Source organism: Protomyctophum parallelum (genome assembly GCF_964188405.1).
Source record: "Protomyctophum parallelum genome assembly, chromosome: 4".
NCBI classification, from domain to species: Eukaryota; Metazoa; Chordata; class Actinopteri; order Myctophiformes; family Myctophidae; genus Protomyctophum; species Protomyctophum parallelum.
The window spans coordinates 52,385,059-52,412,227 of record NC_139700.1 but is presented as its reverse complement, the minus strand read 5'-3'; the positions used below and the strand labels follow the sequence as shown (position 1 = coordinate 52,412,227).

Below are 27,169 nucleotides of genomic sequence, written 5' to 3'. Positions count from 1 at the left end.
CACCACGGTATTAAACCACAACATATGTGCAAGTTAAACTGGTTATAATTAGGGCCGGGACTAATTGCGATTAATTTGGATTAATTAACTACAGAAAAACTAATCGCGATTAACTACAGATAAATTAATCGCACCTTTTTTTTTCACTGCGGAACGTTTCTCACTGGGCGCTTTTCTATAGTACTGAAAACTGGAAATAATAAAAAGTCACCCCATTTTGTGTTGCCTAGAACTGGAGGTCTGACAAAAAACAGTAACAATATGAAGTAAGTACAGCTTTGTGATGTCACTGAGATGTACTTACTTGTTACTAAAAAAAAAAACACAGAATGGGGTGACTTTTTATTATTATTTCCACAACAGGTATATTAATGACAGTAAAATGTTGAAAATGAGTGGTATCCTGTAGTCACTATTCATTGATTCACTGGGATACCAAAAAACATTTAAAAAAAAGGTTTCTCGCTGTTCTCGATTAAAATGCGATTAATCTAGATTAATTAATCGCAAAGCCTCTGATTAATTAGATTGTTTTAATCGAGTCCCAGCTCTAGTTATAATCACTGTGTGATAATAACACAATTGGGTCTGTGACTGCGGGGTGACAGACATACAGTCTGACATACAATAGGCTACACGTGTGCACAGTTAATAAACGATGTCCTGATATGTCCAGAGTTCTTAAGTTAACATATTTGGATTTTAACAGAAAGACAACGCCATAAATCACTCAAAGTGAGTGACAGACTCAACACTGTAACACATAGTAGCATGCAAGGCAAGGCAGCGATGCATGCATGCATGCAAACAACATGTTTCTCCAGCTGAGATTTAGTGTCTCCATCTCTCTCTCTGGAAGAGGTTGCACATGACCTCCAACACAAACACTTGAAGCTTCCGTACCCTTTAGCGACGCCCGCCTGCTTTTCAGAATAAAATAGAACAGCGCACATCCTCCGATCTTGGTGCTGAGCCAAACTGTTAAACTAACAGAAATCATAAAGAAAAGAAAAGGCTCGCAACGTTTCGACCGGTATTGGTCTTTTTCAAGTACAAAAGTGAGTTAAAATGGTAAATGGTGCATTTATAATAGCGCCTTTATCCAAGCGCTTTACATAGAATGTGCATTACATTCACCCATTCACACACACACATTCATACACCGATTGCGGCGGAAGCCATGCAAGGCACCAACCAGCACATCGGGAGCAATTTGGGGTTCAGTGTCTTGCCCAAGGACACTTCGAGGAGCCGGGATTCGAACCGCCGACCCATGGATCATTGGATGACCTGCTCTACCTGTTGAGCCACAGTCGCGAGTTGCGAGCCTTTGCTTTTCTCAACCTTTTCAGGCCGCAACCTCCCAAAATAATCATATTTGAACCGGGGACCCCCCCCCCCCCCCCACCCACCCTGACAAGCACATGGAATTGCAGGAGTTGAGGCGTCATTACATTTTGTTTAGTCTCTCGAGAGTGCGCCTGTTTTTCCTTTATTTTTTGACGATGACGATCAGATTGCATTTTGTTTGACTCTGTTCCACAGATCTACAAGCTTGTAGATCGGCTATTTTCAAAAAACAAAATGCCAATGTTTGACCAAATTTTTATAGTACATTATAGTGTCTTGATTTACTTTTGATGCTGTAATCGTCTTTTTCTTTTATTTCGAGGTATTTAAAAAGGTCTTAAAAGTCACTTTAACTGTCATCTGGGGATCCCCCAGAAATACGTTTGAGAAGCAAACATACACACTGGGTTTAAAGCAATTAAACACATCTGACGATTTCGGCTGAAACAGGAGTTTAACAGCATCACTGTTTCTTAAATAATTAGCAGCACAATACTAATATACTATATATTATATAATACTATATAATATCATTCTAAACCTACACTATAGTCTTGCTGTTCTACACATATGAAATATCCGAGACCATTATGGTTTTATGGAAGATGCTTATTCTGAACATCAATTTAAGTATTATAGTCAGAACATGTATTCTATTGCTAGTTTGACCTAATATTCCTCAATCGTATAAAAATGACTGAAATCAGTCGAGATAACAGAACTTTAGTCCATGTATATAGAGTAGAAAGCTATTTCTACTGTTTCTAATGTTTGTTTTAAATTATGTTGGATGGAGGAAAAAAAATCTACATTATCAGGGATGTGTATAATAAAGACTGAATAAATCAGAACAGGAAAGAATATCACATTTGTTTTATTACTGTATTTCTTGGAAATATTGCAGTGGCACTGGCTTTGATTGATTGAAATATTTATTAAATGTTTGCAGAATTACAGTACATTTCAAGCACAAACTCAATACAAAGACTGTTAACTGTGAGTGGACGACCCAATTAAGCATTACACTTGTTTACAACAGGGTCCACCTTGTTCAATTCATCAAAACATTTAGAGACGTACAGATAGACACTTCTATAATATAGTCAAAGAACAGAACAGGAATTCATCATAAAGGAGGTAAAAAGGGAAAAGAAACATACAGTGAGGGGAAAAAGGGGTGGGGGGGATTCAGATTTTAATTCTCTAGTACCCACTGCGTAATAGTCCGCTGTGGAAGTGGAGTAGCCTACATTGATTTTATTTTATTCAGGCCATTAATGGTAGCAATTATCACAAAGCAGAAATAATAATTAATACATGTAAATCCTGTATTACGATGCCAAAAGTATAGGCATCAAAATAACAAGCTTATTCGACATACATATCTCCTCAATGACACCTATTATTAAAACAAAAATAACTTCCAGAACAAATGCTTCACACATTTCAAAACGTGTGCACGTCGTGGTGCGCGTGCCCGACAATTTTGAGTATAATTGGGAGGGGGGGGGGCATGGGGGCATTCACAAGAGTTCATCATCACCCCTAAATAACTTCACTTTGCGTTTGTGATGCCAAGTTTCCAACCATCATGCGACTAGAAATTAACATGACACTTTCTCTGCATTTTGGACCTAATAAATTCATTTAAACAACTATGTTTAAAATACATTTTAATTAAAATGCTGCTCTAAAGTTTAAATTGTAATCTTTACTGAATTGCCAGACTGTTGACAGACGGTCCCTCGGCCTGTTTGAGTTGGTAAGGGTCCAAGGGAGCGTCACACAAGAGTCCTCCGTTCTGATAACGAAAACACCAACCTGCCGACACGACGCTAGGACGGTCTACCTTTCTGGAGCGGTAGGTAACCCATTATTATTATTATACAATAATATCCGGACGCAACTAAAACATCGTCTTTTCTCAAGAACGTCATTTTTAAATAACGTTATCCTAAACGTTATTTACGTCGCCCGACTCTTTCCAGACGCTCCCTCCCTCCCTCGCCGGGACCCATCCATCCCAGCATCCCCCGCGTGTTCAACGGCAGGGTTGCCATGTCCGCTTTTTATAAGAAAGTCCGGGCTTGTTTTTTGGCAGCTTTATGCTTTCCAGTATTTCCTGTTAAGTTGCTTTTTTTTAAATATATTGGTAGTAGAGGGTTTTGCTGCGTTTTTGGGGGATTGTTTCTAAAGCGTTGTTTCTTATTTTGGGCTTGTTTCATAATGTTGTTTAAACCAGTGATTCTCAATTTAATTTTCATGTCAAGGAAGGACCCCTAAAATTATTATGTAAAACCTTTTGATTGATTGATTGAAATATTTATTAACAGTTTGCAGAATTTAGTTTACAGTACATTTCAAGCACAAACTCAATACAAAGACTGTTAACTGTGATTGGACGACCCAATTAAGCATTACACTTGTTTACAACAGGGTCCACATTGTTCAATTCATCAAAAACCTAAACATGATTTGAGTGTAGACCCGTGCCACACCTGAAAACATTGTGCATAGTCGCTTCTTTTGGGCTTGTTGTTTTGGTTTTCATCATAAACCTGGGTTGGCTTGTTTCTCTCGCAAAACCTGGCAACAGTGGTTCAACGGCTCTTCTCTCTGTTCGGAGTAGAGCAGACCGTCTCGCTCTTTGAAACCAACATGCATGCGGTGGAAATGTATTCCGCTGCAGAATAACAATAAAACAAACCCAGTTTGAAACGGAACCGGACCAGCAGCAGCAGCAGCAGCACAGTCATAAAAGAACCGATGCCGAACCTCTGCTGCGGTGGAGGAGGGGTTTCATACTGGAGTGGGTAACAAACACAAAAACAACATTCTTTTTGTTTTGTTTTGGGGCTCGGAACTATTCATCGCAGTCAGGAGGAGGCCGGGGGGTCGGGGGGGAAGATCCTGACCGAGGCACCGTTGTGGTGTGTGTGCAGCGGTCATTTGGCTCCGGGTGGCTCCCTCGGTCCGGTCGGTGGTGTGTGTGGAGGATCATTGAGGGAGAGGAGGAGGAGGAGGAAGGATGATGGAGATCGAGCCTAGTGGAGGAACCAGGACCGGCGGCGGCGCCTCGGCGGCTGTGGAGCCGGCGTCCGGCGGCACGAACCCGGTCGAGCCGCAGACCCCGAGCCGCCACGAGAAGAGCCTGGGTCTGCTCACCACCAAGTTCGTCACCCTGCTGCAGGAAGCCAAGGACGGGGTGCTGGACCTGAAGGCGGTGAGTGGAGAAGTGCTGCCTGTGGGTCTTTGTTGTGGGTTCTGATCCACACAACACCATGCATGGCATGCATGGGTGGATGCCATCTGGCCGCAGAGAGAGAGAGAGAGAGCTTGTTTCTGCCTTTCTTCTTTCACTCGAGTCAGAGGCTTCAATCCGACCCCATTCATTTCAAACGGTGCTGCTGCTAAAGCTAGTTGTTGTAGCCACAATGCAACGCAAGCCACACTTTACACTTTACGCTCGCATGCAGCGACTCAAGTGTCGCGCCTTTGCCCCGAAAAGAAGGCTTGCAGATCAGCTCTTATTATAGTTGTCAGCCCCAGCCGGTGACTTAAAGAGAGGCCGTCCACACCCAGCGCTATAACTACAAATAATACAAAAAATATCGGTTTTTAATATTTAGATATATAGTTATTAGTTTGATAGTTATTGTGCTCAGTGTGTGGACGGCCCCTAAGATGCTATCTGCATGCAACGAGTCGCAACTCATCCATTGACAGCCCATTCACGAAACATCTGCTTGTATTAGAGACGGCAATAAACTCACCAATATTGCAGCTATGCGGCAGTTCTATGGACTATCTGGGTTATCCTCTTCATCTGTGTCAATTTAAGACTTTGTTTAATAATCTAATTGTTAGCGACTTGCTGTCAACGCCAACCTGTGACATGCAGTGCATTTTCAGGACCTCACAAAAAGATTATTTGGACAAATATTCTATTTTTATGTATCTGTGTGACTCAATATAGTATACAATAGGGTTAAAGTGCTTAAACCAAATTTTGATGCTATCAAGTAATTACTTGTTTGCACTGCAGTAATAATAGTAAGTACTTCTTCTTTTCGTGTCTTTGAACCATGTGGTTAGATGACAGTTTCCCATTTATTTAGTTTACACAGTCTCTTTTGCATTATTGTTGAACTCTGCGAGATATTTTAAGCTGCTAGGGTTGGGTAGTAGAGGGCAGACGAAGCAGTGCTGCATCGTATGGTCCTCTTCCCCACATTCATAGATGGTTGGGCCGGTTTTGTAGGGTAACAAGAAGACTCACCCCGGTGCGTGCCCGTTTTTCCTCCCGGAATTTTCCCCAGTGAGGGGGATAACTTTGTAATATGCTATTGGCTGTTTGTATTCTTTTTGGAAGAATATAAAAAGATACTCCTGTGTAAAGGCTATATTATATTACTTATATTGACCCTATAAACAATTTAGTATTATTTAATATATGTAAGGTTTTGCCCCCTCAAATGGTACCTCGTCAGATAATCCCCACATATCCTACAACAACTTCTGTGAACAGACTTCACTGTAGTAGCTTTTCATAAATTATATTTGTACTTAGGCTGTCTGCTGTCATGAAAGTTTATAGTTAGAGAAATTCAAAATCCAGCCGTCTGCTGTCCAGCCTCAGCCTTTTGTAGCCCCATCTGACCATGTGTCAGGGTGTCCTCCACCGGACCCATGGTGCTTCTGAGCCAGAAGGGAGGTGGGAGTAAGTACTTGACTCGAGTATATATATATGGATTTGTTTACAATACATCCCAGAGTGGAAATAAGGTTACATGGGGAGGATTACTTGTTTTATATATAGTTTGTCACAAAACAGTGTGGCAGAAAAGTAGTGAAAATAGCCGATCTACAAGCTCGCAACACGTATGGAGAAAAAAAAGTGAAAAGTGAGGACGCAAATTGTGATTGGCCAAAATTAGATGACGAATATGATGATGATGATGATGATGAAAGCGCCCCTCAGCCTCACTTCACAAGGCCAGGGTGTGATTTTAGTTATTTATTATTATCGGTTAAATGTATCGGTGTTCGATGAAGTGTTTCACCTCTGGCTGGCTCTGGCTCGCTGGTGTGTGTGTGTGTGTGAGGGGGCCAGTGAACTTGAAGAGGAGACTCTGCCCTCCTGCCGAGCCACCGTTTAAAAAGTGGGTCATCTTTTGTTGCTCCCTGCATGTCTATACACGTGAACCACGTGGCCCCCTGCTGCCCTGGGGGACAGGGGTCCCACTCCCTCACTGCCCTCCCTGCTGCCCTGCGGGACAGGGGTCCCACTCCCTCCCTGCCCTCCCTGCCCCCCGCCCGCAAACGCTTCCTACCAATGCCTGCTTTCGGGAAGTGAACTAAAAGGTCATGACCCAAACATCAAGCGTGGAATTATTAGTGCATTTTAAGAGAAGTGTCTACAAAGTACAAACCCCAATAACAACTAGTTTGTCTGATAGGGATGTTATCCTAAAAAGGAACATCAAAGGAATAGTGATATATCATAGGATATATTTAATTCTTGCTTGGCAGAAACCTCTATCTCGCATGTTTAAAAATGTTATGTTTTTTTCGTAATTCAACGCCCTACGTGATCACACTACAGCGGAGGAGTGACAGCCAGCCAGCCAGCCAGCCATATGGCCGGGACTGATAATGACTCTAGACTCCATAACAGTCTTTCTCGGAACAGTTCACATGACATCATTTTATCAAATGTCCTCATTGATTCATTCCTTCGTCCATGCAGTTCAAGCAAAGTCAGCTTTGTGTGGGTTTTTATTGTTGTTGTGGCGTGACTTGTTGACTGTCGTCAACAAGCCTCTGGAACTGCACTTCATCATCATGCATGATAGGGTCGTGTTTAACCCATTCTGACCTGAGATCAGATTCATACGAGGTTTCCGCCGGACACACACTGGTCTGACGAACCCATTCTGACCTGAGATCAGATTCTAAAAATGTCAGTCGCTCTTCGATTTTTCAAAAATAGCAGACCTACAAGCTCGTATCGCGCCACTCGGTGGCGCGATATGAGCTTGTAGATCTGCTATTTTTAAATAGCTAAAGCATAACATGATGCTGACACCAAAATGGGTGCCCGGTCAGAATGGGTTAATGTCAGCTAGGGCTGGCCAATTAGCCAAAGAATATATCAAAACTAATATTTAGAATTAAAATTCAATATTAATTTGCAGACTTATAATTAGGGATTCACCAAAAGGGTAAATCTTGCCCGAAACCGAATATAGGAAACAGTTGGCCGAAAACCGAATATGATTAATATTATATATATTTTTTTCCTACAATTGCTGTCATGGCCATACCTTAAAGCTACCTGATTTATGGCAAAATAAATGGTTATGGCAAAACGTAACTTAAATAATAAGCACTATTATGGGTCCATAAAACATTTATTCGGCTCTATTGAATGCATTAATTGCATACACTATTCGGTGATATATTTTCTGCTGAATAGTTTCTGCGGCCGAATATTCAGCAAGTGTAAAATCATTCCGATGGCATCAAGGCCCGCCAAAACACATTTTAGTCGACTAAATCAACTGTAGACTAAAACTAGACTAACACTAAAACATTCCGGGTGACTAAAATGTGACAGACTAAATGAAAACTAATGAAGAGACTAACGAAATTTCCTGCAGAAAAACAATACTGATTCCGCTCCTTGTTTTCCGTCCTCCAGGCAGCAGACACTCTAGCGGTGCGCCAGAAGCGACGGATCTACGACATCACCAACGTGTTGGAAGGGATCGGCTTAATAGAGAAGAAATCCAAGAACAGCATCCAGTGGAAGTGAGTCCTCCTCCTTAGCGCTTTATTTTTTATTAAATATTCTGTAAAAGTGAGAGTTCTTGGTTTTGCGCTGCCAATTCGCTGTGTCTGATAAACTGTATGAACTAGGAATACCTCCATCAGTCAGTGAGAAAAGGTACATCTTTATACTAATTGCCTGCTTGTAGAGCTTGTAGGTCTGCTATTTTTGAAAAATTGTGAAAATGTGGCGCAAACCTTTTTGACGTTTTTGACTCGTATCATTGCTTCCGGGTGGTCCCTGGAACAACATGTTTTCAGATGGGGGTCGTCAGCCAATTACATACAATCTTGGGGGTCCTTGACATGAAAATGTTTGAGTACGACTGACATAGAAACATAGTTTTTTTTTTCATAAAACTCTCATGATTTAGAAGACATTTGTAGAATCGTCCTCGGGTCTAAATAGGTTAAAAAAAGACAGGGATGTTTGTGGAGATGTTTGTTTGTGTTTAGATGTGTTTTACTAGTACCACAGGATCTAGTAGCATGTCTCAATAAAAGAGCAGCTAGACCAACTATGACCAAATGAAAGGTTGAGAACCATTGATCTAACTTGCTCTTGGTGTGTGTGTGTGTGTGTGTGTGTGTGTGTGTGTGTGTGTGTGTGTGTGTGTGTGTGTGTGTGTGTGTGTGTGTGTGTGTGTGTGTGTGTGTGTGTCTGTCGCGCTGTGTCTCTCTCTCTCTCTCTCAGGGGTGTAGGTCCAGGCTGCAACACGCGGGAGATCGCCGACAAGCTGATGGACCTGAAGGCGGAGCTGGATGACCTGACCATGAGGGAGAATGAGCTGGACCAGCAGAGGGTCTGGGTTCAGCAGAGCATCAGGAACGTCACCGACGACTCCAACAACAGCCCATATCCTTAACACACTTACTGCTTGTGACGTAACGCTCCGCCATAAGGAATGTAATTAACCTTCCGCTCCTGGCGGATTGATCCGTCAGATAAGCTTTATTATTGATATCAAACCGATTCTATTTTTTCATTATTATTTTGGCCCGGCCTTTCCTTCTTTAGCGATCCTAGACCGAGTTGTGCAACCTCGCCCCCGTCCGCATCCCATTATACAGGCTGACTAAAAAGCTGAATAACTCGAAATCTACGGAGCTCTCCATGGTTTGGATAAAACGTGCGATGTTCGGAGGTCTTCGCTGATTATCCGGTGGTCTAGATGGAAACATTGGCACTTTCTAGAGCAATGATGGCTATAGTTTAGCTCGCTAGCATTGACGCTATTTATTTGCATTAACCCATTCTGAACGGGAACCCATTTTGGTGTTAAGCATCATGTTATGCTTTATCTATTGAAAAAATCACACCTGTGTGAACTGAGTGGTGCAACTACACATTTATTGTTATAGTTACTGTACTGTAGACTCTTTTTTTAAACATCTTGAAGTGCTTGGAAATTATGAACTACTTTGAGAACTACTAGGTATTTGTAAAATTAGCCTCAGGTTGTAAAACATTAGAACCATGAAAGCATCTGTGTCATTGTACATTTTTGGTTAAATATAACATTATATTCATGAACGATTAATTTAGAGCCAATTTAAAAGCAGTTGATTTGCTACTGCTAGTATTTTGTAAATAAGTGCAGATAAAAATGATTGTTTTATTCATGGCTCTAGTTACTGTTAACGTGATTCATAAAATATCAGACAGACTGTCACAGACAGACGTGTTCTAAATTAACACCATAAACAGTTAAACAATAAAGTATAATAAAAAGCTCAGTAGAAATGAGTAATATCTAATGTTACTAGCCTGGGGAAAGTGAACCAGCAGCCTCTTTGTCGGCGGCGTCTTCATCATCAGCCTCTCCCCCCGAAGGCTGTGTTGCTGCGGGGCCGGGCACGGCTTCTTTCCGAAGGCTATCAAACACTTTGCATGTGAGCCCTAGACTAATGCCGTGCATCGACTTGAGATGCTTTCTCATTGCGGACGTGCAACCACCTTTACATGACACGATGGACTGACATTTTATGCACTTTGCATTGAAAGCATTTGCCTCTCTGTGGAAGTGTAACCATACTTTACTTTTTTGCGGTCTTTTAGACATTTTTCCCCCTCTAGTTGCCTTTCCCCCTCTAGTTGTCTCGCTCGCTCCGGTTACACACGCTTGCTCCTTGCTTCATGTGGGCGTGCCGCTTCCTCATTTCTCCCAGATCCCCCTCTCCCACTGACTCGTGTAGGTGACGTGACGTCACCACAGCCGCTTGTATGCATGAACACTTGCACAGACACAGCGGAGCTAAATTATGACTGATGAGATCCGTTTGCGGAACCGTTCATAAAAAAACAATGGAACCGGGCTACGACGCAGCATACCGCGTTCATGCACGGCACTACACACACACGTGCGTGCGCGCGTTCATGCACGGCACTACACACACACGTATGTGCGCACACCACTGATGCACGCATGCGCACACTACTGGTGCTCATAGTTACAGGTACACACACAGGTACACGGACATTGCAAGCTGGTTGTAGGAGTGGTTGCACCACTCAAAAAATTGCAGATCTACAAGCTCATAGCGCGCCACTCGGTGGCGCGCTATGAGCTTGTAGATCTGCTATTTTTGAAAAATCTAAGAACGACTGACATTTTTTTAAATCTGATCTCAGGTCAGAATGGGTCAATCAGACCAATGTGTGTCCAGTGGAAACCTCGTATGAATCTGATCTCAGGTCAGAATGTGTTAAGATGGACGCCCACAACATCCGTTCTGTGCTGTGTGTGCACCCTCTAAATGGCCCCACAGCAGCCCTCGGCAGTCTGAGGTTGGCTTTGCGTCCACGCGTCTTTATGATTACACCCGTAGGAGGCCCATGACATGTGGAGACATCTTTAGGTATTTCTGAGGGGCACTAGGCCCCTCCTAAACACAGGTTTAATGTTTGTTTTGTAAACGCCATTGACAATGACGGGAAAATTAATATTTGATCATACTAGTACAGCGTCACACGCAAGCATCAAACGTAGCGAATCCATTAACCCATTCTGACCGGGCACCCATTTTGGTGTCAGCATCATGTTATGCTTTAGCTATTGAAAAATAGCAGATCTACAAGCTCATATCGCGCCACCGAGTGGCGCGATACGAGCTTGTAGGTCTGCTATTTTTTGAAAAATCGAAGAACGACTGACATTTCTTTAGAATCTGATCTCAGGTCAGAATGAGTTCATCAGACCAGTGTGTGTCCAGTGGAAAACCTCGTATGAATCTGATCTCAGGTCAGAATGGGTTAAAGCTCCAAACGACATGAGGTTTCCATCTTTTCAGTGATGTTTTTCTCATTTATAACTTCTGACCATAGTCACACATTGGACCTTAACACACACGTACTATGGCTTATGTGAAGCATGAGGATCTGTGTGGAGCTTTCAAAGGTAAGCTCTACGTTCTCGTCATCTTGGAAAGGCTTTGATTTATTGTAGTTACAGTAAAGGTAACACACTACCTTTAACCCATTCTGACCGGGCACCCATTTTGGTGTTGGCATCATGTTATGCTTTAGCTATTTAAAAATAGCAGATCTACAAGCTCATATCGCGCCACCGAGTGGCGCGATACGAGCTTGTAGGTCTGCTATTTTTGAAAAATCGAAGACACTTTTAGAATCTGATCTCAGGTCAGAATGGGTTAATAATGAAACTGTCAGGATGTAATAGATTTTTTTTAATCTGATCTCAGAATCAGAATGGGTTAAGTGAGTAAAACATAAAATCTTGAGTTTTTATGTTTATTTTGTCAATATTATATACTTCAACGGTCCAACGGGGATCTACTGTATTATTAGACCTCTGCATCTCTTCTACGCATTGCAACGTGTTGTGTGTTTGTAGTCTGTAGATCGGATATTTTCTTTTGCATAATGTTGCCCCAGAGTAGGTACGGCCACCATAACCCATTCTGACCGGGCACCCATTTTGCATCATGTTATGTTTTAGCTATTGGAAAATAGCAGATCTACAAGCTCATAGCGCGCCACCGAGTGGCGCGCTATGAGCTTGTAGGTCTGCTATTTTTGAAAAATCGAAGAACGACTGACATTTTTAGAATCTGATCTCGGGCCAGAATGGGTTAATCAGACCAGTGTGTGTCCAGTGGAAACCTCGTATGAATCTGATCTCAGGTCAGAATGGGTTAAGGTTTCATGTATTCATAATCATTTTCCCTTCCAGGCGACACTCTTCTAGCAATACGTGCTCCCACCGGAACACAACTAGAGGTGCCCATACCAGAGTCTGTAAGTTAAGAACACAACTAGAGGTGCCCATACCAGAGTCTGTAAGTAGAACACAACTAGAGGTGCCCATACCAGAGTCTGTAAGTTAAGAACACAACTAGAGGTGCCCATACCAGAGTCTGTAAGTTAAGAACACAACTAGAGGTGCCCATACCAGAGTCTGTAAGTTAAGAACACAACTAGAGGTGCCCATACCAGAGTCTGTAAGTTAAGAACACAACTAGAGGTGCCCATACCAGAGTCTGTAAGTTGTGTGTTGTAAAATGTGACTAAAACGAAGTGAAAACTACCGTAATTTCCGGACTATAAGCCGCACCTGAATATAAGCCGCACCAGCCAAATTTAGGGAAAATCCTGTATACAAGCCGCACCGGACTATAAGCCGCAGCTACGTTAGCTCAGAGCCTGAGATGGCTCTGCGTTAGCTGTAAAAATCCATAGATTAGCCGCACCGTTGTATAAGCCGCAGGGTTCAAATCATGGGTAAAAAGCCGCGGCTTATAGTCCGGAAATTATGGTATTCAAGAGACTGTGACCAAAAAAAACTAGAATTAAAAATGTGTCTGTCAAAATCAACACTTTTTTCTGTGTGTGTGTGTGTGTGTGTGTGTGTGTGTGTGTGTGTGTGTGTGTGTGTGTGTGTGTGTGTGTGTGTGTGTGTGTGTGTGTGTGTGTGTGTGTGTGTGTGTGTGTGTGTGTGTGTGTGTGTGTGTGTGTGTGTGTGTGTGTGTGTGTTCTGCCTGGTCCATCCAGGTTCTGAACGGCCAGAGGAAGTACCAGATCCGTCTGAAGAGTTCCTCCGGCCCCATCGAGGTCCTGCTGGTCAACAAGGACCCGTCCAGCCCCTCCCCCGTGGTGCTGCCCGTCCCGCCTCCAGAGGACGTCCTGCAGAACCTCCCGGCGCCCACGCTTACTACCTCCAACACGCCGGTACGGCACGCACACACACACACACACGCACACACGCACACACACACACACACACACACAGGGACGTGCACACATAGACATCAAAGGGGGCTTCAGCCCCTGCCCTTTTTACCCGTCTGTAAAACAACTGCCCTCTCCAGACCACGAATGCAGCATTTACTGTAGTTGAAGAAATGCCAAACGCTACTACCGTTCCTTTCCATGCCATACCGGAAGGCAGCATTCAGGAAGAATAGCTTTTTTCCTGAAGTCTCCTGAACGTGAACGCAGCATTTTGCGTTGAACAAATTTTTCTTCAAATGGATTTTGGTATACTAGTGAATCAATGAATAGTGAATACATAAGTTTAAGCTTAATAGGGGTAATAATTCTTTATTGAATAATTGCACACAACTGTGCTGTAATCCACGATACCATCGGATAGCCTTTTAAATCCTATTTCCAATCCACGGGGACAAGCAAAGTGATCTCAGCGGCTTCCCCCAGTCTGGTGAACTGTCTGCGGTTTCTGGTGGTGTTATTGTCTGAATAGGACACGGACACTTGGTGCGCAGGTCCATCTGAAAACTGTCCAGTGACAACGTTCCGCGGTGAAAAAAATAGTGCGATTAAAATGCGTTATTTTTTTTAATGCATAAATTTTTCTGTAGTTAATTAATCGTAATGAATCGCAATTAGTCCCGGCCCTATTAGGAATCCATGTCGTTAAACACCCCATCTCCACTAGCTAAAGAGGGCTGGGTTGCTATTTTCTCTTTGCACGTCCCTGCCCACACACACACACACACACACACACACACACACACACACACACGCGTTGGCCTGCTGTTTTGAAACGTATTAGCTTGTAGATCTGCTATTTTCAGAGCGCAGCCAAGCGTGACTTGTCTTTTAGTTCTCTTCTCCATTGGCATGTCTGTACTTTTGTCGTGTTCTACTGTCTGATTTATGTGATGTGAATATGTGTCTTTTTGTATGTATGTTTTTAGTGCACTGAAACAAATTCCAATCAGCTCTGTTGACATGGCAATAAAGTCTTGAATCTTGAATCTAGTCCCTCCCTCACACATTGTCAATATATTTAAAGGTTTAATGACATTCATTTTCATTTATTTTTCTTTTTTCTTTTAGGTTTTATGACCTCAATTACACCCAAAAAACCTGAACTTTGAACATTCAGTGGATTTTCTGTGGTCTGAAGTTTTCTTTGGGGTTTTTTGAGCCTTTTGAGCTACAATGAAAACAGGCAACACAGTGAATCTGCTGGCAAATCCCATTGACATATATGGGATTTGCAAATCAGAGCACCTGTTTGAGCCAGAAAACCCCAGATCACAGAAAATCTACTGAATGTTAAACGTTCATGTTCTTTGGGTGCAATTGAGATTAGAAAACCAAAAAAAAAACAAGAACAATTCCAAAACCTTTTTTTTAATGTCACAATCCCTTTAATCTTATAGTTTTAGTCATCGTAGCTTGGATTTTATTCTGTTTGTTTGTTCAGATTTGGTCAGTGAAATAAGGCAGTCGACAAACATGTTTGGCCATAGTTTTAGGCCTCTTTTAGACGGCGACCATCTCCATCTCCATATAACACGTCAAAGTCCTGTTGCCTTCTCATTTTTTCTTACCCTTTACACGAGAACGCACACGTTATGATATGATGTGCTATTATGCTATACTGTCGCTAGGTGGCGATAACGGGCTGCCAAATAGACAGGTCACCCACGTACAAGAAGAAGACGCAAGCGGCGCAACACTCGGCGCGCCACGGGATGATATATATTTATTAAATAAACGCTGCTGCCGCGGCTGCCGTCTATCACAAGGCTTTTTATTTACATCATGGTTTTACATTCAACATCGCTGATGAGCATCACTTTGTAGGTGAGGAGGGAGGCTTGTTCAGGAACTCCATTATATCATAATGATATTGCTCTGCATCAATGTAATAAACATATGCGCTGTGAGCCAACGTGAGCCATGATGTCATAAGTTTTGCGGATTCACCGTTTTGCCTGTTTATATGGAGACCATAGGAAACGGCGTTCTGAAAGATTTCCACTCTGGGAGGCGGTTTCACTTCGTTGCGTTTTCACCTCCTGAGAACACGGTTCTCGTCTAAATGACAGCAGCAAACGATACTTTATTTTGACGTTTTATATGAACACCATCCTCGTCTAAATAGCACCTAAGTCTATGAAATGAACACTGTGTTGGGGCGGCGGTGGCTCAGGGGTAGAGTGACCGGATGGTAACCGCAAGGTTGCCAGTTCGAACCCTGTGGGCTCCCCCAGAGTTGGCATCGAAGTGTCCTTGACCAAGACTCTGAACGCCTAATTGCTCCTAGTGTGCTGGTTTGTGCCTTGCATGTGCCCGCCGCCATCGGTGTATGAATGTGTGTGTGTGAATGGGTGAACGTAATGCACAATCTATGTAAAGCGCCTTGGATAAAGGCGCTATATAAATGCACCATTTACCATTTTGGTCTTTCTTGTCCCCTTCCTGGATCCTGTGCAGACCCCCACCGCGTCAGCTACCCCCACTCCTTCCATCACAGCAGCAGCAGCAGTAAGCCACGCCACCTCCACCACAGGTAAGATGGAGGTCCAACCAATTAATTCACAGACAGTCCACCCTTATGCTTACTGTGCCGGCATCTACTGCATCATTCCTAGTGCTCATTGGCGTATATAATATAGATTGTTATTGTCGAGTGTAGTAGATCCCTGGATAAGGCCTAAAAAAACAAAAACTTTGGTTTCCGATTGGCTGTCATTTTTGGGCTGAGTAGGTAGGGATTTTTTTTTTTTTTTTTTTTTTTTTTCGTGGGAAGGATGGGTAGCAAGGAATTTATTTTATTTTACTTTTTATTTATTTTTTATTTTTCTGTTTTTATTAACCCATTCTGACCTGAGATCAGATTCATACGAGGTTTCCACTGGACACACACTGGTCTGATTAACCCATTCTGACCTGAGATCAGATTAAAAAAATGTCAGTCGTTCTTCGATTAAAATAAATAAATAGCAGACCTACAAGCTCATATCGCGCCACTCGGTGGCGCGATATGAGCTTGTAGATCTGCTATTTTTCAATAGCTAAAGCATAACATGATGCCAACACCAAAATGGGTGCCCGTTCAGAATGGGTTAAATAGCTGGAGCTCGTTACGGAATATAGTGATCACTTACCCCATGATTTAGCGAGTCAGAGTTTTACATATTTATTTATTTTTGAAGAGTCAAATTAGCGATTTTCTCTCTCATCCCAGCAGTGGCGGATGGCACGTCAATCACCCCCACCACCAACCCCCCTGCTACGACGCCATTGGTTACTCAGCAGCTCCAGTCGTCCGCCTCATTGGACGGATCCGCCTCTTCCTCGGCTCCTGCAGTATTTGAACCAATCAAGTCGCATCCTTCTGACAGTGAGCGTTGGACTTTTCCCTTTGTCAAAAAATATCCAGTGAATTGTATTTAGGCGGCTCCTCAAACAGGTATATAGTAGCCATGTTTGAGCCTTGTCTCTAGTTCAAACAGGTATATAGTAGCCATGTTTGAGCCTTGTCTCTAGTTCAAACAGGTATATAGTAGCCATGTTTGAGCCTTGTCTCTAGTTCAAACAGGTATATAGTAGCCATGTTTGAGCCTTGTCTCTAGTTCAAACAAGTATATAGTAGCCATGTTTGAGCCTTGTCTCTAGTTCAAACAGGTATATAGTAGCCATGTTTGAGCCTTGTCTCTAGTTCAAACAAGTATATAGTAGCCATGTTTGAGCCTTGTCTCTAGTTCAAACAACAAGTATATAGTAGCCATGTTTGAGCCTTGTCTCTAGTTCAAACAGGTATATAGTAGCCATGTTTGAGCCTTGTCTCTAGTTCAAACAAGTATATAGTAGCCATGTTTGAGCCTTGTCTCTAGTTCAAACAACAAGTATATAGTAGCCATGTTTGAGCCTTGTCTCTAGTTAAAACAACAAGTATATAGTAGCCATGTTTGAGCCTTGTCTCTAGTTCAAACAACAAGTATATAGTAGCCATGTTTGAGCCTTGTCTCTAGTTCAAACAGGTATATAGTAGCCATGTTTGAGCCTTGTCTCTAGTTCAAACAACAAGTATATAGTAGCCATGTTTGAGCCTTGTCTCTAGTTCAAACAACAAGTATATAGTAGCCATGTTTGAGCCTTGTCTCTAGTTCAAACAACAAGTATATAGTAGCCATGTTTGAGCCTTGTCTCTAGTTCAAACAGGTATATAGTAGCCATGTTTGAGCCTTGTCTCTAGTTCAAACAACAAGTATATAGTAGCCATGTTTGAGCCTTGTCTCTAGTTCAAACAACAAGTATATAGTAGCCATGTTTGAGCCTTGTCTCTAGTTCAAACAGGTATATAGTAGCCATGTTTGAGCCTTGTCTCTAGTTCAAACAACAAGTATATAGTAGCCATGTTTGAGCCTTGTCTCTAGTTCAAACAAGTATATAGTAGCCATGTTTGAGCCTTGTCTCTAGTTGAAGCCGTTTCCAATACAGCATACAGTACACTTACAGCGTGATACAGTACAATTCTTACAATAGTTGCTGTGGGGTACTTTTCTATCGTCTTTCTAAGAACTTTGACTGCATACATTAGAGTAGTGGTGGATGTGTGACCGTAATGTTGACTGTTCTCTTGTTCTTCCAGTGCTGGACTTCACTGAGATGTTCGACCCAACGAAAGGTAAAGCATGTGCTCTCGTCGACACCTTGGCTATTAACACATTCTGACCTGAGATCAGATTCATTACGAGGTTTCCACTGGACACACCACTGGTCTGATTATAACCCATTCTGACCTGAGATCAGATTCTAAAAAAAATGTCAGTCGTTCTTCGATTTTTCAAAAATAGCAGACCTACAAGCCACTCGGTGGCGCGCTATGAGCTTGTAGATCTGCTATTTTTCAATAGCTAAAGCATAACATGATGCTGACACCAAAATGGGTTCCCGTTCAGAATGGGATAAAACATAGCAGATGTACAAGCTCACAGCGAGTCACTTTGTGCCACGCTTGCGATTTTTTTTTAAATTTATTCCTTACATTTTAGAAAAATCTACTGGTTTAGATTTTAAGACATTTGTAGTAAAAATGTCACGTAAATTGCACGCTGCGTTCATGGTTTGAAGTGAGGGGCTTTTCAGAGTAAAACCTGCCATATCTGCTGCCATTCTAGCGCCTTTTATTTTGAAGAATTCTCCGGCGAAGAAAAAGTGTTGACTGTAAAATGAGGCGTCATGAAGTTCATGTCTGGTGTCTCTTTCTGACAGAGATGATGAGTGGAGACTTGTTGGAGGACCTGATGTCATCAGAAGGTGAGTTAGCTTGTCCACACATAACTACAGTACATCATTGAATGCCACAGACTAAAAACAGTAAGTCCACACTATTGATCCATAATTGCGAACGCAGTGATTGCGAATGCAGTGAGCACTAACTATGAGACCCTGCAGATCATGTCTGTCTGTCTGTGTGTGTGTCCGTGTGTCTGTCCCGCTGTGACACCACCCGCCTGCCACCAGAGGGCAGCCACACACACACACACACACACACACACACACACACACACAGTAGAAAACTTAAAAAAATTACTAACTAAAAAGAAAAGAAAGTACGTAATTTATTCTAATTGTTGTTATTGCAATTTACGAGCTGCGTTCGCTTCACGCGTTTGCGCGTCTTACTTGTGTATAAGGGTTCAGGACAACGAGGCCTTTTCGTGGAGGGGTCAGAATGAAATTTGGACTTAAGACTGTTTTCCGTCTGTGGTACTCAACTCAAACAGTGTTGATTTCGTTGACTAAAACTATGACAAAAATGTTCGTCGACTACCTTTTTTCACTGACAAAAAACGAAATGGAAATTAAATCAAAACTAAGCTATGATGACTAAAACTGAGACTAAATATATTGACAATTTCATCAACAAATAAAAAGTAGACTAAAATGTTAGGAAGGGACTAGTGCAGAGGTTTCTATTGTCACGAGTCATGAGGTTTTATTTAGCTTTATACAGTGTTATTTTTGTCAGCACATTTATATTTTAGTTTTAGTCTCTTCAATAGTTTTCATTTAGTGTCACCTGAAAATGTTTTATAGTGTTATACTAAAATGTATCTTGGCACTTGCTGAAAATAGCCGATCTACAACCTCATAATGCATCGCTCTGCGACACCTTGTGTGAGCTTGTAGATCGGCTATTTTCAGGCAGCATTCAACCAAGTGTCATATCATGTCATTTAGAAAGCATTTTATGTAAACATAGCACTCTATTCAGCATTTTAGCTGTGACGTGAGCGCCCCCTCCTGAGATACTTCCGGGTCCTACTTTTGTGTCGCTTTTGTGTCCCCATAGAGTTATACTGTGACGCTCCGTCGGACTAAATTTGAGACGAAAACAACCACGAAAGTCTCATTTTACCGCTTTCCTCGCAACAACAAAGCTGCGCTGCTCTCCCAAATCTGGCTGTGACAGGCCGTCTGCCCCACATGGAATACTATCGCCATTTTATTTGATTGTGTCAACTAAATCCTCATTAATGCAAACTAGATTCAACATACTCAAGCCTGCACACATTGTAAATATCCCCCGAAATATTTTACAGAGCAAATGGACTGTTGCCACCTTCAATAATAATAATAGTCTTTATTGTCTCCACATCATATATTTTTGTTGTCATGGACACTTGTACAAAACATTAATAATTCTACTTGAGTTGGAAGCATTAAGACCCATTTTAACCCTCTATGGCTTCCTTTCTGAAAAATAACGTCAATTTAAAAAGATTCACGCGTTTAGATATTCTATTTACAATGGAATGCGGACGGGAGCTGGTGCCACTTGGACCCGGACGTAACGTAGCACTACAAAATGACGTCGGACTTAAATACTGAATACTGTATAAATAATCATAGTTTCATTGTGCAGCTATTCTACTGTCAGATGGATGTTATGTTCTTAGCTCATGCTTCTGATCCTTGATGACTAGATGTATTCGATGTATTACCACCATGTGTTGTTCTTGCTTTCTGCCAGTCGCTCTGGGTTTTGAGCGCCTGCTAAACGTCTAAACTGTCATTCTGTTTCATCTCCTCGTCGGCGGGCCAGTGTTCTCTCCGCTCCTGCGTCTGTCCCCTCCGCCCGGCGACCACGACTACATCTACAACCTGGACGAGACGGAAGGACTGTGTGACCTCTTCGACGTCCCCATCCTCAACCTCTGACCCCCCGACCCCCCTCCAATCCCCCCCCTCCCGCGACCACGTCCTAACCGCCAGGCGAGGTGAGACGAGGCCTCGAGGCCACGCTGTGAGCTCAGGCCTGTAGTGATGATGATGTAAATACAGGCGACAAAGAACAAAACCCCCTTTTTTTTTTTTTTTTACTTCGACTGCTTTTGTTTCTCCTAGGGATCAAATTAAGAGACACACACAAACGCACGTGCAAGCAAATCTATTTTTGGAGTGTGAGTGTGAGTGTGAGTGTGAGTGTGTGTGTGTGTGTGTGTGTGTGTGTGTGTGTGTGTGTGTGCGCGCGCGTGTGCGCGTGAATGTATGTGTGTGAGTGAGAGCGAGTGAATGAGAGTGAATTGGTTCCGAAGGCTTTCTCTATAATAGAAGTGCTAGATCACCGATTGCCGATATTTTGGCTGACATTTTGTCAAAAAGTGACACATTTTTCTAATCAAATTGAAATATTTAGAATTGATTCCAGTTTCTATCCGCGGACATTTTACTCACAAGCAAGCAAATTAATACAAATCAAAGTAACATTTTGATAGATAAACATAAACAAATGTATTTCATTTTGAACCACACGGCCCTATTCAAAAAATCTTTCGAAAATAGCCGATCCATTAGCTCTCGATGTGTCCCAAACGCGGTGCATTGTGTGAGCTTGTAAATCATCTATTTTTGTCAACATTGTAAACCTTTTTTTAAGGTTTTCTCCTAAAATAGGGAAGCCAGGTTGAAAGTGGTCAAAACATGGCGGCACGTGGGCTGCATAATTGCACGCCGATACTGATGTCAACGCGAAGGTCGAAGGTCACGGCTGACGTATCGTCCAGAGCGATCTGTAGAGCTCTGGAGTCTGATATTACCCCCGCTAGCTAGAGTCCGCTGTCCCCGCGAGTCACTGCGCTATTTCTACCCATTCTGACCTGAGATCAGATTCATACGAGGTTTCCACTGGGACACACACTGGTCTGATTAACCCATTCTGACCTGAGATCAGATTCTAAAAAATGTCAGTCGTTCTTTGATTTTTCAAAAAATAGCAGACCTACAAGCTCGTATCGCGCCACTCGGTGGCGCGATATGAGCTTGTAGATCTGCTATTTTTCAATAGCTAAAAAAGCATAACATGATGCTGACACCAAAATGTGTGCCCGGTCAGAATGGGTTAATCAACCCGGGTGAATTTTAAGTACTAATTTTATCCAAAGAGTTAAGAGAATGAATATATCAAATGTAACTCGATCATGAATGACAGAGTTCTTCTCTTATCGTGACCCAGGGGGTATTCTCGTGGAAAGCGGAAGTGAAGCCTCCTCCCCACTTCCGTTTCGTCTTTACAGTCGCTCACATTTATCCTAATATAAATCGTAATCATCAAAGGCAGCATATTATATAGCTTGCTGCTTAGCAGAAATGGAAATAAAACGATAAAATGTAAAGATATTTCAGAATATATTTCCGTGAACCGAAATGGCAGCTTTCCTTGCTCGGATTTCGGGGGGTGTAGTTCTATATATATTGTCTGGCTTTGCAAGAGACTACCCAAGGGGGTAGCAGGAGTGACGTCAGGACTTTGGTAGCCTACTCTATATCGGGTTTTTTTTAACATATAACGGTCGTCCGGGCTGTACTCTATAAAACTTAAGTCGGCTTTTCTGCCGGGAACTTCTCTGGTAAGGACGAAACGGAACAAACCGTTTGCATCAGGTCAAGATTCTGAGCACGCTATTGGATCACCCCGACCCCCGTTACCTCCCTCATCATGATTCGGAGCACGCTATTGGATTACCCCGACCCCTGTACCTCCCTCATCATGATTCGGAGCACGCTATTGGATCCCCCCCGACCCCCGTTACCTCCCTCATCATCATGGCAACCCCCGACTCGCAAACGCATCACGGGACATTTTTTTAGTCTGAACATGCACTGTCCTAGTTTACATAGAGAATATAAATATATATTATATATTTTGTATTACCAGCATAGAAAGACAAGTTTATAGTCATGAAAACTATCCACTTATTATAAACGCAGAGAGGAGTCAAGAGCAATTATAGGTGACAACAAGTAAGCAACGACTGGAAAAAAGAAAACACGTTTTGTATTATGTAATATGTGTATGTATGGCATGCTTACACTGTAAATTCCTTGGGTGTTTTTTTAAATGAATCTGTTTGCACCGTCTCGGAGTTAAAAAAATAGAAAGCTGCCATCCGTATTTCAATGAATACAATGTCATTTTAAAAGCCGTGGTTCTCTCCTGGATGAGCAGTACAAGTAGGTGTTTGAATCTGGGGTCTTAACAGTAATGGCAAGCGCCGCTCTCTCTCCCCTTTGGGGAAAGTACCTAAACCCTTTGCGGATTGCAGCTTTTGGAATTAACATCAGGTTATCTTTCATCTCACACACACCTCACAGTTGCAGTAGTGCTGTTGTCTGGGTAGAGTCCAGTCTTTGTTTAAGCTAACGTGTGGTGCTGAAAGTCTGCTCGGCATGGTGCTTAACCCATTCTGACCTGAGATCAGATTCATACGAGGTTTCCACTGGACACACGCTGGTCTGACGAACCCATTCTGACCTGAGATCAGATTCTAAAAATGTCAGTCGTTCTTCGATTTTTCAAAAAATAGCAGACCTACAAGCTCGTATCGCGCCACTCGGTGGCGCGATATGAGCTTGTAGATCTGCTATTTTTAAATAGCTAAAGCATAACATGATGCCGACACCAAAATGGGTGCCCGTTCAGAATGGGTTAAAAATAACATCTTACGGAGTCTCTCAAGACAAGACGTGACATCTTCCACAATGTCAAATGCTTCCCCGCCTGTTCCCTGTATTTTGGAATCTCTGAAAATGAGTATTAACCCATTTTGACCCTGAGAAATTATTCTACAAATGTCTTCAAAACCCTATGTCAGTAGTTCTCAAACATTCTCATGTCAAGGACCCCCAAATGTATCTGTATAAATTGGCCGCCGACCCCCACCTATAAAAATATGTTGTTCCAAGAAGCAAAGATTTGAGTTAAAAACGTTAGCTCTGAAAGAATATAATTCAAAGATGTGTACTACAGTTTCACGATTTTTCAAAAATAGCCTGTAGATCAGTTTTTTTTTTTTCAATAGCTAAAGTATAATATAATGCTTGAAACACCCACAGGGGTTTCTGCCCAAAATGGGTTAAAATAAAGCGGTCATTTATCCCCCAATAATAAGGGTCTTATTATTTCCCCTTTGCTGTTAATCACGTAATCACGGTTTAAATTTATATTTGGTTGCACCATTTGGGTCATACTCCTACTGGAAAGTCCTAGCTAGCTAATACAAAATATCTTATGATATTTTAAAATACCTTTTTTTGTGAACATGATACCCATTTTGGTGTTTGGACCCGTTCTGGACTTTTAGCATATATGGAATTATAGACTGAAGCGTTTAACCCATTCTGACCTGAGATCAGATTCAAATAAATGTCTTCTACATCCCGACAGTTTTCTGAAAAAGCTATGCTTTAGCTATTTAAAAATAGCAGATCTACAAGCTCATAGCACGCCACCGAGTGGCGCGCTACGAGCTTGTAGGTCTGCTATTTTTGAAAAATCGAAGAACGACTGACATAGAAAACATAGCTTTTTTACAATCTGATCTCAGGTCAGAATGGGTTAAGGATTGTGGCAGAGATAAGACTGGCTTGAGAGACTTCATTTCATTCAAATGGACCAAATGATGATTTCTGAGGCTCTTTGGGTGAAATAACTACTGCCTAAACAGCCTCACTTTGGTCACAAGTCTTTACAAAGGGATCCTCAGTAAATGTAAAAAGCACTAAATGCTCCGAAAGGCTTTATGCAATTCATAGCCAGCCTTGCTTTCACTTTTCCCTTCTGTACCTCTCGCGTTGTATTATGTGTATATTTTAGCGCGCATTACTCTTATTTTATTTTGAGCGTGTATTCTTTTAATATTTTTTTTTACTTCACCTCGAAAGGAAAACAAACATGGCATTTTCTTCCGCTGTCATCTTTTAGACTTAGAATCCTTACACACCAGGAACGTTTAATTTCACCCTATTATTGTTATTATTTTTGTTATATCCACTACAGCTTACAATTGGCTCTATACAAGCTTACAATCAGCTACGGTATTCTCAGCGAAGATATTTAACGCTGAAATAACTTAGCTCTATGCTAGTGAACAGACAGTTCACTAGCATATGTGCACTAGCATAGAGCAAGGACTGTCTAAAGAGGACGGGACGCGGAGACCGTAAGGGCGCCGCCATGTTGCTCACATGGTGCTCCATGGAAGGAAAGAAACATGCGCAATGGGCTTTATGCAGCCAACACTTCCTCGTTCAGCTTCCTTGGTCTCAACTGCGCATGTTTCACCATGTGAGCAACATGGCGGCGCCCTTACGGTCTTCGCTTCTTGTCCTCTTTAGACAGTCCTTGGCATAGAGCCCTCTGTTCATGCATAGAGCCCTGAGGAACTCCGCTCATGCATGTGGGACACGTGTGACCACTCGTGTCCACAGGAAGCATCCTATGTGCTTTTCTGATATTGGATTGGCTAACATTGGCATCCTTCTGAAATTGTGTCTTCTGTTTAAACTAAAGAGCAGGAGAGACGAGGGGGGAGAAACCCTGTTACTGAGCAACCCATTAACCCATTCTGACCTGAGATCAGATTCATACGAGGTTTCCGCCGGACACGCACTGGTCTGATGAACCCATTCTGACCTGAGATCAGATTCTAAAAATGTCAGTCGTTCTTCGATTTTTCAAGAAATAGCAGACCTACAAGCTCGTATCGCGCCACTCGGTGGCGCGATATGAGCTTGTAGATCTTTAGTTTTAACTAATGATTGGCCTACGACGTGACCATAGCGTCACACAAGAGCATCAAAAGGAGCAGATCTGGTAGCTTTGAAATGCAGCGCCAATCGATGGCTTTTCAAGCTTGCAGATCTGCTACTTGAGTAATCTAGTAAGAGAGTGGCGTCACTATAGCGTTGACTCCCATTGTAAACAATGGAATGTGGAAGTGCTCATTCTATCTCAATGGGATAGTTCCAATGTTTGGAACTATATAGCCCATAAAGGCACCCGCTTTGCGGCGAGATCAAAGCGTGTCACCACTCTCTTACTATTCCACTCAGGTTTTTCCCCACCCGACAGAGGCGATATTTAACACTTATTTTAACAAACGAAATCACTTATATCTAGGGCCGGGACTAATTGCGATTAATTTAGATTAATTAACTACAGAAAAATGAATCGCGATTAACTACAGATAAATTAATTAAACCTTTTTTTTCACCGCGGAACGTTACTCACTGGGCGCTTTTCTATAGTACTGAAAACTGGAAATAATAAAAAGTCACCCCATTTTGTGTTGCCTAGAACTGGAGGTCTGACAAAAAACAGTAACAATATGAAGTAAGTACAGCTTTGTGATGTCACTGAGATGTACTTGTTACTGTTACTATTTATTTTTCAGACCTCCAGTTCTAGGCAACACAGAATGGGGTGACTTTATTATTATTTCCACAACAGGTATATTAATGACAGTAAAATGTTGAAAATGAGTGGTATCCTCAGTCACTGTTCATTGATTCACTGGGATACCAAAAAACATAAAAAAAAAGGTTTCTCGCTGTTCTCGGGTTGAATATTGATATGCGATTAAAATGCGATTAATCTAGATTAATTAATCGCAAGCCTCTGATTAATTAGATTAATTTTTTTAATCGAGTCCCAGCTCTACTTGTAAAGCTTATAGGTCGGCTATTGTCAGCGCTCGACGGGAGTATGAATCGGCTTTCAACATCAAAACAAACAGTGCACCGCTCTTGACTCCTCTGTCAAATGTAACATGTATGTATGCCATTTATTATTTTATTCAAACAGACGTGTGCGTGTGTACAAAGTCATGTATGTAATTATGTATTTCTCATGTATTTTGTTTGTTGATGCAGTGAAATCATGTCATGACGTATGATCGTTGTATGATCACTGCTCACCTTCCTATACGTTGTGGCGTCGATCCCGTGTTCAATTAGTCAACTGCTGTTTTTCCTTCCTGTAATCCTTCCTGTAATCTCTCTGCCTACCGTATATGAAGCTGCCTTTCTGATCATGCTCCGTTTGATTTGATCTTCATATTGGATCAGTGTAGGGTGAGTTATTATTATTATTATTATTATTGCTCAGGTAGGGATGCACCCAAACTCTGGGCTTGATGTTCAAAATAACAATTTTTGGCCCATGATTATGAACGATTGCCCCAGCCTGTGTGATTTCTGGTCTAGAGGGGCGGGTGCCGGTCGAAAACAGTGGGTGGATCCTGTTGTTTCACCGATCTGAGTGTGGAGTGATTTTGATGCTATTGCTATATATTAACCAATTTTGGCCGTGGCGTGGACCCCAGTCAACATTTTAATCCACGCTACGTGCCTGCCCTATACTCAGGTTCTGTCAAAGTTATCCCAGCATTGACATTACTTTTCCTCTTTGTGAGGGAGTCACGT

The 27,169-nt window shown here is 42.2% G+C and overlaps 2 protein-coding genes across 3 annotated transcripts in view; one reads left to right on the top strand and one right to left on the bottom strand.

Moving 5' to 3' along the window:
• Positions 1-27,169, bottom strand: part of dyrk4 (dual-specificity tyrosine-(Y)-phosphorylation regulated kinase 4) — a 413,072-nt gene that overhangs the window by 130,517 nt on the left and 255,386 nt on the right. The window lies entirely within an intron of this gene.
• The window catches only part of e2f4 (E2F transcription factor 4), a 23,303-nt gene continuing 507 nt past the window's right edge, over positions 4,374-27,169 (top strand). Inside the window, exons 1-12 of one of the 2 annotated variants that reach the window (XM_083762606.1) lie at positions 4,374-4,573; positions 8,054-8,163; positions 8,876-9,037; positions 11,536-11,579; positions 12,375-12,439; positions 13,193-13,369; positions 15,890-15,965; positions 16,647-16,799; positions 18,051-18,086; positions 18,674-18,718; positions 20,511-20,685; positions 26,764-27,169. The exon at positions 26,764-27,169 is cut by the window's right edge and continues 507 nt beyond it. In XM_083762606.1, coding sequence (XP_083618732.1) covers positions 4,379-4,573; positions 8,054-8,163; positions 8,876-9,037; positions 11,536-11,579; positions 12,375-12,439; positions 13,193-13,369; positions 15,890-15,965; positions 16,647-16,799; positions 18,051-18,086; positions 18,674-18,718; positions 20,511-20,626 — 1,179 coding nt within the window. In that variant the 5' untranslated portion in view covers positions 4,374-4,378 and the 3' untranslated portion in view covers positions 20,627-20,685; positions 26,764-27,169. Of the gene's footprint in view, positions 4,574-8,053; positions 8,164-8,875; positions 9,038-11,535; positions 11,580-12,374; positions 12,440-13,192; positions 13,370-15,889; positions 15,966-16,643; positions 16,800-18,050; positions 18,087-18,673; positions 18,719-20,510; positions 20,686-26,763 lie in introns of both variants that reach the window. The other variant, XM_083762605.1, reaches the window with a different exon arrangement.